The sequence below is a fragment of the Netta rufina genome (assembly GCF_964035555.1).
Source record: "Netta rufina genome assembly, chromosome: W".
Taxonomy (NCBI): Eukaryota; Metazoa; Chordata; class Aves; order Anseriformes; family Anatidae; genus Netta; species Netta rufina.
Genome location: NC_140139.1, coordinates 723104 through 735138, shown reverse-complemented (window position 1 = coordinate 735138; position 12035 = coordinate 723104). Strand labels below are relative to the sequence as shown.

Genomic DNA, 12035 nt, shown 5'->3' with positions numbered 1-12035 from the left:
ACAGCACTGCTTTCTGGAGGAGATAGCTCCGTGTGCGCTGCCTTACGGGAGGGATGCTCCCAGTGAGGACACGTGGGAGGAGATCCAGAGCATGGGTAGATTTGCTTTCTGTAGCCTATATTTTGAAAGCACTTAATAATTAGGTCCACAACATCAACCCCTGCTAGCTGGGGGAGCTCCAGTCTGGTTCTGGTCCCCATGCGGACCTCCAGTCCCCCTGGTGTCCCCCACCACGTCCCCGTGCTGCCCCAGGCAGGGGCTGGTCCCACACTGGTGGCAGCAGTGGTGGCAGCGGTGGTGTCCCCTGCCTCGGGTGGGCAGCAGAGGGGCCCCGCGAGGAGCCCCCATCAGCAGGGCTCTTCCCGGGCTAATTACCTCTTTACTGCGCTGACTCTAATGTGACATGTTTATTGCCTTAACTAACAACTCATTAGCTTAGTTGATGTTTTTGTCAATATTAATTCGTTCATTTAAGCCGAGTCAAAGCTTAAACAAAGATGTCCAGGCTGAGAAACGGGCAGCAGAATGACTTTTGTTTAGTTCATCTTTTTCCTTAGCTCAATTTACACCAGGTAGGTGTCAGCAGGAGCGGCGCTGGGAGCATCCCTGCGAGCAAGGCCGGCGTATTTCATCGCAGCAACGTCTGAGTAGTCACGCTTTTTAATAAGATTCTTGTATTTGAGACATAAAATTCACACAAATAAAAGCTTCGTGGCCTGCCACGCTCCTTAAGAAGAAACTTCCAGTTGGTTTGTTACTCACACAGCACGGCTCGGTGTGAATTTATGAGTGCAGCCTGTCTGCCGCCGGCTCCCCTGGAAGCCTAAAATGACAGGCGGCGTATTTAATAAAACAAGAAACTCGCGGAAGACGGTTCTGAAAACTCAAGAAAAACCTGTTAAAATCAATAGGTTATCTTTACTGCAATAGCCAGCTAAATGAATGTTATTAAGAGGTAACAAATAATTATGGAGAGATAATGATAAATTACCTTTATCTGGGAGCGTTGCTGTAGTGTTCCCTTGCATTTATATATAAGCAATTACTTTTATTTTAATGAAAAACTAATCTATCGGATGAAATTATACAGCACGCTTGCTGAGTTGGCAGAACCTGGAGGAGAATTTGGATTTGTTGGCCTAGTTTGGGGCATCGTTTCTCTCGCCTTCTCTCTCAGCTGTATTTCTCTCTAAAAAAAAAAAAAAAAAAAAAAAAGAATGAAGCATAAATTATCAAATATTATAATATTGAAGCATTTCAATCATGCTTTCAATTTGAATTAAAAAGAAATCTCAGTTTTGTTGCTGTCTAGCCGTCAGATTGTCCGCACCTCACAGGAGCGCGTGGAGGGAAGCTAGCCGCGGCAAGCAGTCCAACACAGCAGAGCCAGGCCAATTCCCCAGCTCCCTCTCACTGTGCCCGTTCTCTCCCGTTCTGCTGGGCAGGCAAGGCGCTGACGTTCCTGCTGCTGCAGCCGCCGAGCCCCAAGCTGCCCGCGCACAGCACCATCCGCAGAACTGCCATCGACCTGATCGGCCGCGGCTTTACCGTCTGGGAGCCCTACATGGACGTCTCCGCCGTGCTCATGGGTCTGCTGGAGCTCTGCGCCGACGCCGAGAAGCAGCTCGCTAAGTAGGTACCTCCTTAATTCACTTCCCAAGCCCTTGCACCATGCTGACTGGCAGATCCTGCTTCTAGAGTCGGTTCAAGTACAAGTAGCTGGAGGCGTTTGGTAGGCGTTCCTTGGGCCACAGGGCACGAATCCTCCGGTCACATCAGCAGTAACTTCGAGAAAACAAGTGAGTGAAGGCACATCCATATCTAAAATACGTTTGTCCATTTTTTTTTTAATATATTTTTACCCTTTTCTAACCATAAAAGTAGCCTTTTCAGAAGGTATTTTGCACCAGCGTGTCTCAACACATGGATTTTTGGCCCATGGCTTCATGAGCCATCCTATCCGAATACAAACTGGTTTGGAAAGCACCCTGTGGGAGAGGAGGTTGGGTGGTCAGTAACACGCTGTTAATGGCATCAAGGCAACTTGCAGATTTAAGGACTGCTAACAAATCACGAACTCAATAGACCACAGCCTGTCTCTTGGGCCAGAGGACAACTTATTCAAGTGTCCCAAATAAAGATTTATGTAGAATGCTGTCTCATATGTGTTCTGGTCTCCTCGAAATAAATCCTTTCAGTTCGGTATTTGTAGCTGGGTCTGTAAAGGAAGGGGGGTGTGAATTTCATCGTGACGTCTGACACTTCAGCCTAAAACACATGGTAAAGATGTGATGCTGTTCAGATGATGTTTCCTGTGCATGGAGCTCGAAGTGCACATATGTTCAGTAACTTAAAAATAGCTGTAACTGCAAAAACTTCAGCTCTGTCTGTGCAGCACCGGAATAATGCGTCTGTAAGGCTCATCAGCTGGATCTGCTCCCTAAATGTTTAAAAAAAAAATGTATTAGACATAACATGAGAGGCTGATGAATTAGAGTGAAATAAGAATCAGTTCTCTGAATTTGAGGATAGTACTGTGATTTTTCCTGCCCTGTTTAATGTTTGTTAAATCACAGAAAATTATTGCCTTTACTTGTAGGGTGGCAAACAGATTTCCATTGTCTCAGGGCCAAGCAAATAAAACTCTCAATGCCAGAGCTACTGCAGTTAAAGGACTCACTTTAGTCTTTCATGAATGGTATGGTGTAGTAATTGTTCTAAAATTAGTACGGGATTTGAAAGATCGCCTTCACTTCAGGGCTGCCCCGCGGACAGTTTGCCACCTGCCGGGGTGTGCGTCCAGCTCCCTGCCCTTGTAGCGTGCAGCGTGTCGCTGGTCGAGGCAAACCGTGCAGCTCTTTTCCCTATTGTTATTTTCAGTTCAGGTCTTCTGCTCGCTTCATTTATCACAGACGAGACTCTGCACTTGCTGGTGCCATATCCTATCAATCACAGCATCGGATAATTATGGCTAAATGCCTAGGTGAAGTCATTAAGATGACTTGCATAATAAAGGTAGCGTCTTACACATTTTCTATTAAGATCATGGACTTTTAGTGTTTGTTTTTTAATGTATGTGACTTTACATGAGTTGAGTAGCATTTCTGTTGAATATCCTCAGACTTTATGATACGAGAGCCAAGTGCAATAAACTGGGGACCAGATTCTCACACAAACAGTCTTTGCTCGCACTGTTAATCTGATTAATGGCAGCAGAGCTATTTGCACAGTAAAGGGTTTTGCAGTATAGTCTTTATTTTTATTATTGTTTGCTGTAAAATCGACCGTCTTCTTTGAAGAAGAATAAATCTGAATAAATTTTTATTTAGTTCTTATCAAAACAGCAAACCACGCAGGTATGCAAAAGGGAAGGCTCTGATTTGTCTGGAGAGATAGAGTGAAAAGAAAGTAAGCAGCAACCACGGCAGGCTGTTTACATGAAGCTAAATGATGCTGCTATGCTTTATGGGCTTTCAAAGCTGTTTCAGGTTTCCTGCTTTTAATGTAAAACCTTGAAAAATATTAGTGGGTGTACATTAGCGCTGTTGAGACAAAACTCTCATTTGTCAGTACGGTTATTGCACAGGAATGAATTAATCCCTAGCTACAGCACAGAAAACGTAGCTCCTGCTCTAGGTGGAGCATTGCCCTCAGCAGATCCAAACTTCGTATTTATTTGGTTGTTGGTATGAATTAAATCATAGTATCAGACTTCTGCAGGCATCTATTTGGAAAATAACTCTTACTAAAAATATTTAAATAATCTAATGAATAATTTTCATCACGCAGAATAAGAAATCATTGACGGTTTTTCTAACAGAAACTTAAAATATTCTTGCTTCTTAAGTTTGTATTCTTTGACTGCGGTAATTTCATAACTCCAATGCCTAAAAATTCGAGTTCTGAATTTTGCCTGATGGGATGTTCCCCTGCAGGACATGAAGCCAACTCTTCAGCTTGTGCGAATCGTGGTGCTGCTGTTGATTTCAGCACAGGTTTCCCAGTTTGCTCCCATTGCAAATCTTTGTGTCTGGCACCCCGAGTGTTGTGTGAATACTCGCTTTTATTTATTTTTTTAACATATTTCATGTTTAATTTTTATTTTATGTAGCTTATTCTATATAACATTTTAATTAGTGGTATTCCTTAAGCGTTAATTAGTCACCCACTCATTAGTTAATAAACCACTCATTAATGGGGAAGCAATTTCATTCCTGTAGGAAGACTTCATGGCTGCTCTGTAAAATTTTATTTGCAAGGTTTTTGCTCAGGAAAAAAAAAAAATCTTTTGTCTAAAATTGCAGAGGTCATCGTAATTGATTATTTAGGTATTAATTTTACCGTATTGCCTTTCTCAAAACGTGGAGGTTCCTTTTTTGGTCGGTGCTTTGCCTTGTGGCACTGCTGCTCGCTGTCGAGCTGCTGGATCCATCCTGAAGCGTGGGGGAGAAGGAATCGTACGTCAGGGGGAAGGAAACGTCTGCTTTCAGCTGCAGTAGGCCTCCCAGCACTCAGGGAATATCGACAGGGACGGGTAATTGTGTGGGCAGCGTAAGGAGGGTACTCGGTTATCATCCAGATATTCTTCTTTACAGCATTGCTGGAGTAAAATTGGTTTTGGTACTAAAAATATTCTGAACAATTATTTGTCTCTTCCGAGCCTATTGTTTGGTAAATCACAGCAAATGCTGTTCTGTGGCGAAACTGGTGTGTCCTTGTGATTAGAAGCACCTGAACACCTCACAGTAATGTTCATAAATAAAACTAGAAAGGCACGTTTTTAGATAATTTTGTTTTTGTCGAGGTGTTTTTTGCTGGTAGTAATACCTTCAAACAGCACGAGCACTTGTAGAAGCCCTGCCATTAACCTTGGTATTGAGAACGTAGCTCTGAGAACCGCTGTGCTAGGAACTGGATCTTAAGAATGAGGTTATTAATGGTTATTAGCGAAGGCACGTGTGTTTCACGTGCTGTGTGCAGCGAAGGGCTGCCAGGTTTGTCTCAACACCACGTGTGTGTCCTGACATCGTGCGTGGACGTGCTGGTTCCTGGCTTTCTGTTTGTGTTACAGCAGGTCCAGTATTAGCGATTCTTCATAGCGGTGTGCATTTCCTCGGGCTCTAAGGAATGAGCGATCGCTGTGTGTTGGGGGGTTAATGGAGAAATATGTACAAACTGGGTGGAGGTTGTTATTTGTCTGGACCTCGATTATTTCTCGTAGCCTGACAGAGCAGCCCAGGCGCTTCACCTTCCCGAAGCAGCTCGTGCGCCCCATTGTATTTAAATGTGGGCTCGCACAAACCCAGGGAATACAGTTCTTCAGCAAGTAATTTTCATCCCGCTATTACATCCTTAGCTGTCATAAAGATTAGTACGGCTCTCTGTACCCAGAGCACTGAATAAATGAATGTATCAGCATGTAGCCTTGAGGAGCCCGATGCAATTTTCATCATGATAAATTGCATAATAAGCGAGAAAGTGTTTGCTTATTAATCCATAACAAGATTTAGATTGAAAATGGCCTGTTACCTTCCTGACAGATACAGTACTGACTGCAGACAGGCTGAGATGGAAAGAAACGGAGCAGCAACGTGTGCAGGGGGTTAAGTGTGCATCTTACCCTCGCGGTGCCCTGCTGAGCTGCCCCTTTTTGTGCCTGATTTACCGTGTACACAATAACAGAGCACAGCTGCCTGGCTTCTCTCCCCGATGTTAAGAACGTTTTATGAAAGAGCTTTTATGTCAAGCTTGTGCTTTAAGAAGGAAAAAAAAAAAAACACTTCACGTTTATTGACCAAAAAAAAATGCTGTTTTCTTTTTTCCCGACTGAATTAAATAAATATCTGAGCTGAAATCCCAAACTCTGATATTTATAACTCCTCTGCTCTCCCAGTTCATCCCAGTCCCCAAAGGCCGTAGCGTGCTAGCCAGCCGTGCCGAGTGAAGCTGCTCAGGCATGAGGATTAAGAGTATTTTTCTAGCATTTATTAGGCTTTGATTTCGTGGCGTGGCTGACTGTAGGGAGCGGTGCTGCCTGCAATTTCTGCTCCTTGAATTACAAGCTACACTGTGATACAGATTGTGACACCATCTACCGGAGTTAACAAATTACCTTTTAGTTGAACCGTATGTTTATATGTAAACGTGTACTAAAATTTGGGCTAAATATTGTTAGTTTTGTTTGTGTTTAGTGGAAACCTTTAGTTTTACGTTCATGTGAATTGCACCTGTGCAAACGTGTGCTCTGTAGTAGGGACATCCCTCATTTTTCAAGTACAATGGAACAACTTTAGATTATAGGCTAAACAATTGCAGAAATTGAGGTTTTAAAAGGAGTAATGAGAGCTGGTGCTTGGTCCTGAAGGTGATGAGGCAAGCTAGCGTGTGCTGCAGTGACTGCAAAGTGTTAAGCGAGGAGGAGGAGGAGGAGGAGGAGGAAGCTGAGTTGCAAGCTTCATGCTGGGGAGGAAGTTTGGGCCCTTCCCCTTTGTTCAGCCATCGCTTCAATGCACACGTCAAGAAATGTAGAGGTCTGATGGCCAGATTTTGTGTTCAGCACCATCAACGCTTTTTCCTTCCCCATTTTTCCTAGAGGTTACCTGCAGCTCTCCTGACCTACCTGGTTCATTTTCACTGGTTTCTAGGATCAGCTTTTAAACGCACCCTCCTTATTTCTGTAGGTGGTAAAGTACACGTCTAAAGTAGGTTTAAAATCACTTATTTCAGACAGGTATGTTGTAGAGATTCCACTCAATTCCTTAACAACCTAAAATGGTTTTGTACGTTTTAAGAGCACCAGTTTCTATCTAAATGCTTATCCTGATTTATCTACTCTTTCAGCTGCACAATTGTGAATAAGATTACGTGATTCTGCAAACGATTGGAGTAACAAAATGCTTGAAAACATGCCTGCTAGTAAGAATCAGCATCTGTAAGAAAGCTGATGAAAAAGACAAATGAAGAACTACACAGAGTCTTTGGACCCCAGTTTCTTACTTCTGAGGTTAATTTGTCACAAATTATAATTACTACAGAATTATTATTAATTATTACTATTACTGTCGCGAAAATGACTACAAAAAATAGTAATTCCCCTGGCCCTGTAGGGTCGCGAGCAGTGGGATTCGTCCTCCTACACGTCAGCCAACAGGCACCGGTCAGAGGCATAAAGAGGTGTTGGAGGCAGGGCTCCTGCTGTTGGGTGCAGGTGGAATATTGTCTCTGGTGTCAGCCACATGCGCTACAGGACGGGCTGCAACCATTTTGTCTGTCACGCTCGCAAAAATCATCCCTCAAATGTCTGCTGAGGGCTGCGGTGGGAGGCGGGGGGCAGCAGGGCCAGCACGTGTTGGTGCAGGGCCCTCCTGACAGCCCTGGACACAAGGACATAAGTCTGGGTGTGAAGGGCAGCCTGCCCTCCGTACGTTGGGTTTGCATCTGCCCCTGTTTTGTTGGGGCTTGGTGCAGGGTGCCCGCTGCCTCCTGAAAGGGGCCGTGGGGAGCAGCTGGCGGCCCGGGAGGGGGCTAATCTCTGCCCACATACTGCCACTGCTGAGCCATGCTAATGAATTCACAACAAGCCTGTTGCTTTGCAGGGAAGTGCACGCTTTACCAAGCACCCTGCAAGGAAAAGCACTGCTGGCACAAACGGGAAGCCTTCTCACAGAAAAAAAGGGCCGAGACATTGAAGTTGTGATTGCTTGCGGAAGATAATGAGTCTGGGCTGAAAGGCTGACTGTGATACCTGCTTCCTGCTTCATCACTTCTATCTGGAAAATCCTTACGTGACTTTTTTAAGTCACATTCAAAAACGCTTTTACAAATAAAAAGGCTGTAGGGACATCTTTATGGTATTGGTGCAGAGACTTTCATTTCCAAAAGCTGTAGTTTTGATCTATATACATGGGAATAATAATATCTATACAATATACATGGGAAAGGAAATAATAATAAACTTCGGTTTGTATTTTTTTGAATTCGGGTCTATAATGGTAATCTGTACCTCGTCTTGTTGTTGCTCCAGAAGAATGGTTCATTTGGCAGAGAACATTTGAACCATGCTGAAATTCTTTGTTGCGAAGCATTTAACTTGTAAGCTTCCAGGAAAAAAGCTCTCATAACATTATTTTTAAGGACACTTAAAAATCTTAAAAGGGAAAAAAAAAAAAAAGAAGAAGAAGAAAGGAGCAATTAAAAAGATAAGTAACTTAACTGCTCAGTTACAACACTGCCTAAATTCTCTTCTAAACCGTAAGTGGACTTTGCAGTGAGCTATTTATTTGACTTTGTAAACTTCTGCTACTCTTAAAAAAAAAAAAAAAAAAATCAGTAGAAGAGCCCTGGGGCAGAGAAACCCTTCAAATAGTGCCCGAGGTGACATTTTCAGTGCATCTGATGAAATGACATGCCACGCTTACTTTCTCTTACCCACGTTTTTACATGTGGTCTTGGGGGAGTGCTAGGAAATAAAACCTTTGTGCTTTCCATCCTGGCTCTGAAAATGCAGATTTCCTTCAGTCTCGCTTCCAGATAACGTTATGCTGTAGACTTTACCTTTTTTCATGGAATAAAGCTATCTTGTGTTGTCAACGTGCACTTACATGCCATAGTTTAACAAAAAGGTTTGGTTTTATTAATACTTAGCATTCATAAGTATTTGTAATACAAACAGCTGAGGTGTAGAAATTCCTTTAAAACTCGAAGCCAGTTTGTTTTGGCACTGCTCATTTGGGTGTGTTCTCATCCCGTGCAATGTGGGAGCACCTCGGCTTCATCCCTGGCCTTCAGAAACAGGGAGCACTGATGGCTGAGCACGGCAGCATGCAGAAAAAGGCTTCATTTCCACAGAAAAACGAGCAAAAGAAATAGCAGAGAGAGAGTTTCAGTGCGTTCTTAAAAATAATTTGTCATGATTTAGCAAAACCTCTGGGGAACTGCGCTGTACTCACGTGGCCGACTAGTACCAGGAGGGAGCAAAAGAAAATAACATTTCTTTTGTCTTTATTTAAGAAGCAAAACAAAACCCTAGTGCTGCTTCTTGGTGAAAGCGTGGTCATAGCAGCAGAATATATGTTACAGAAAACTTGAAAATGTTTTAGAGCTGGCAAATTGGCTTGTGTCTCCCTTTCCTTTCTGCAGTAGACCTGTTGGAGTAGACCTCTGGAGGAAGGGCTACGTGTTCAGACTAAACCCAACACCGGTTCCCAGATGCTTCTTCCCCTTCCGTAAAAGCCCAATTCCAAAAACGTGGTCTTCCCTCTAGCTCTTTTCTGCCATTTCTTCCTCCCACACTGCTGCTGGTTTCTGTTGGGGAGTTGTTCTCTCTTGGTGCACCAAAGCCAGCAGGTGAATACTGCTTTGCCACCAGGGTCTTCTCCCATAATCATTAACCATCATTAAAAGGGTTTCTTCAAGTGTTGTTGAATTTTGTAGTGCAGTTCTTAGCTGGATCAGGTACACCTTTATGCAGTGGTTTGGTTTCCTAAAGGCACAGAGCTGTGAGCCCAAAGAGGTACCTTTGGGGTGGTTTATGGACTGTGAATATGAGTGCAGGAAGGATTGGTAGAGTTGCTGGATAATGTCCAATTAGCCTAACAAACACCCAGGCTGCTGTGGCATAGGGAGTGGTGATAGTTAAAGAAATGTTAAGAAATTAAGCTTTCAGACCAAAATTAGCTGTGTATCTTTTTTTTTTGTCAGGTAACACACTGTCACAATTACCAAATACTGGATTTTACTTTCGCTTAATGTAGTTACAAGTTACTTACTGTTATTTTATTGTTTCTTACGTTTATCTTCTCACAGCAAGTACAAACGCAGTGTATGGAAAATTCAGATACCACTTAATCCCTTAGTGTTATTTGAAGGCTTGCGGTAAAAACCCGAGTGTTAGAAATGCTAAAGAGCATGAGAATAATTTCATAGTAAGTAGGAAGTACAGGGTACGAGGCTGTCTGTCATCTCTTCATGCTTCTGTAACTGAGTCATGCGCTGAATAAAATCACACTGAATAGATTCAGTGGCTTTAGGTCTTCAGGAAGCTTCTCGCTTTAATCTCCTGTAACCAGCGCTTAGCTGAATTAAGTAGAATTACTATAAACGGGATATTTTTCACCCTGCATTTAAGATTTTGTAAAGGAGTAAAACGTAAATTCTTTGGGAGACATTCTTCATTTGCCTTGTCCTCGCTTCTGTGATACGTATTCAGCACATACAGATAATTTGTTAACAAGGCCTTTTTAACACTTTGGACAGATGCACATACTGTTTTCAATCTTCATGGTTAATTATTCGATTTTGTATTTGATGATAGAACACCCTGACTCCTAATCACCGCTCATTGTTGGGAGTCCATTATATTCTAACTGTTTGAGTGCTCCCGTTGACCTTGAACCGACATTATAAGCTGTTTCTAATCTTTTCACTCTATATTTCTAATGCTCCTTTTCTTTCTCCCCTCTTTGTCTGGTGCCCGTTTAGCATCACAATGGGGCTGCCCCTCAGCCCGGCGGCCGACTCTGCCCGCTCGGCGCGACACGCTCTCTCGCTCATCGCCACGGCCAGACCACCCGCCTTCATCACCACCATTGCCAAGGAGGTGAGCTGGGCCCTCGCAGCAGTCCTTCTGCGAAACAGAAGCAAGCCCGTGTCCTGCCCTTCCTCCCCAAAAGGGAAAACGAGCGAGCGAAGTGTTTGTGTCCCCGCGGATTGCTCTTTCCAGTCACCCGTAATTAACGAGCGGTTTCGTGCTGAACTCAAGCCGTTGAGCCGTGCCTGGCTTGATTTGTTGTATCCTGACGAACTGGTTATACAAACTTCAGATAGCGATGTGTAAAATACCGCTTTCTTTTGGCTGTGCAAACACCACCCAATTAAGTATTATTTCATACTGGGTGGACATTTAGCCGTGCAGTCTGGGGGTGAGGAGTGGGGACAGTGCTGTAGGTTGGGCACTGTCTTTGAGAGCCATTTGAGTAAACCCAAGTGCCTGGAGCTTTCACTTGGCCAAAAAAAAGGCCTGTTATAAAGCAGACATTTAATGCCCAAAGCAATATGCAGCAATATGTGAAAATTACATAATCAGGACCCAAGCATTTGCTCTTCTTGACCTCACATTTTACAAGATTGAGAATTAAACAGGTAGACCTGTATTTAAAATCTGCCTCAAGGATAACCAACCTTTAGCTTTACCCGTAACGGGGTATGGGAAATAACCCGTATGTCTCAAAGGGAAACAAAACATTCTGCTTGGTACAGGCTCTCAAAGTAGCATGCATATAACAGTAAGCAGAGATGGAGAATATACAGCAAGGCACGTTTGCATAAACCCTGCTCTTTGCTAGGTGCACAGACACACCGCCCTGGCTGCGAACACACAGTCTCAGCAGAATATCCACACCACCACCCTTGCTCGGGCTAAAGGAGAGATCTTACGAGTCATTGAAATACTGATTGAGAAGATGCCTACCGACGTCGTGGACCTCCTGGTGGAGGTAAGGCTGTGCTGCCTTATGTCTTTGAGGTTTCGATGCAGCAGTGAGTAACTTACTGGCCTGGACTAGCATTATAGAGTTTCATTCTGTGTATTTGGTAAGCTTACATTTACCAAAAATTGGTCTTCTAATAATTGTTTTTTGGTGCTCCAAAGGGTTCAACTTGCCAGTACCATTGCTGTGGTAAACACTATTATGTGCAAGCCAGTTCTGGTTTCTTTTATCCCAATCATACTTTAAATTAGATATCAAAGCTGCAGTCAGGCACAGAAATGTTTTATTTTTGTCTGTCAGAAGGTTTATTATGAAATATGTAATATCAAATAACATTAACTTGTGTTTCCGAGGTTATGGACATCATCATGTATTGCCTTGAAGGATCTTTAGTTAAGAAGAAAGGTCTTCAGGAATGCTTTCCAGCCATCTGCAGGTAAGCTCTTCCCTCAAGAGTACTGCAAAGAAAATTGTAAGCTCACCAGAAAGATAAATTTCTTACTTGGAATGAAACAGTCTTTTGTGTGATATTTGCCCCTTAAAGCAGCA

General features: G+C 43.3%; 1 protein-coding gene across 3 annotated transcripts in view; it reads left to right on the top strand.

The window, feature by feature from the left end:
- The window catches only part of WDR7 (WD repeat domain 7), a 97539-nt gene that overhangs the window by 58496 nt on the left and 27008 nt on the right, over nt 1–12035 (top strand). For all 3 annotated transcript variants that reach the window (XM_084304407.1, XM_084304408.1, XM_084304406.1), the window contains 4 exons: nt 1446–1632; nt 10480–10597; nt 11343–11492; nt 11840–11922. In XM_084304407.1, the coding sequence (XP_084160533.1) occupies nt 1446–1632; nt 10480–10597; nt 11343–11492; nt 11840–11922 (538 nt within the window). The remainder of the gene's footprint in view (nt 1–1445; nt 1633–10479; nt 10598–11342; nt 11493–11839; nt 11923–12035) is intronic.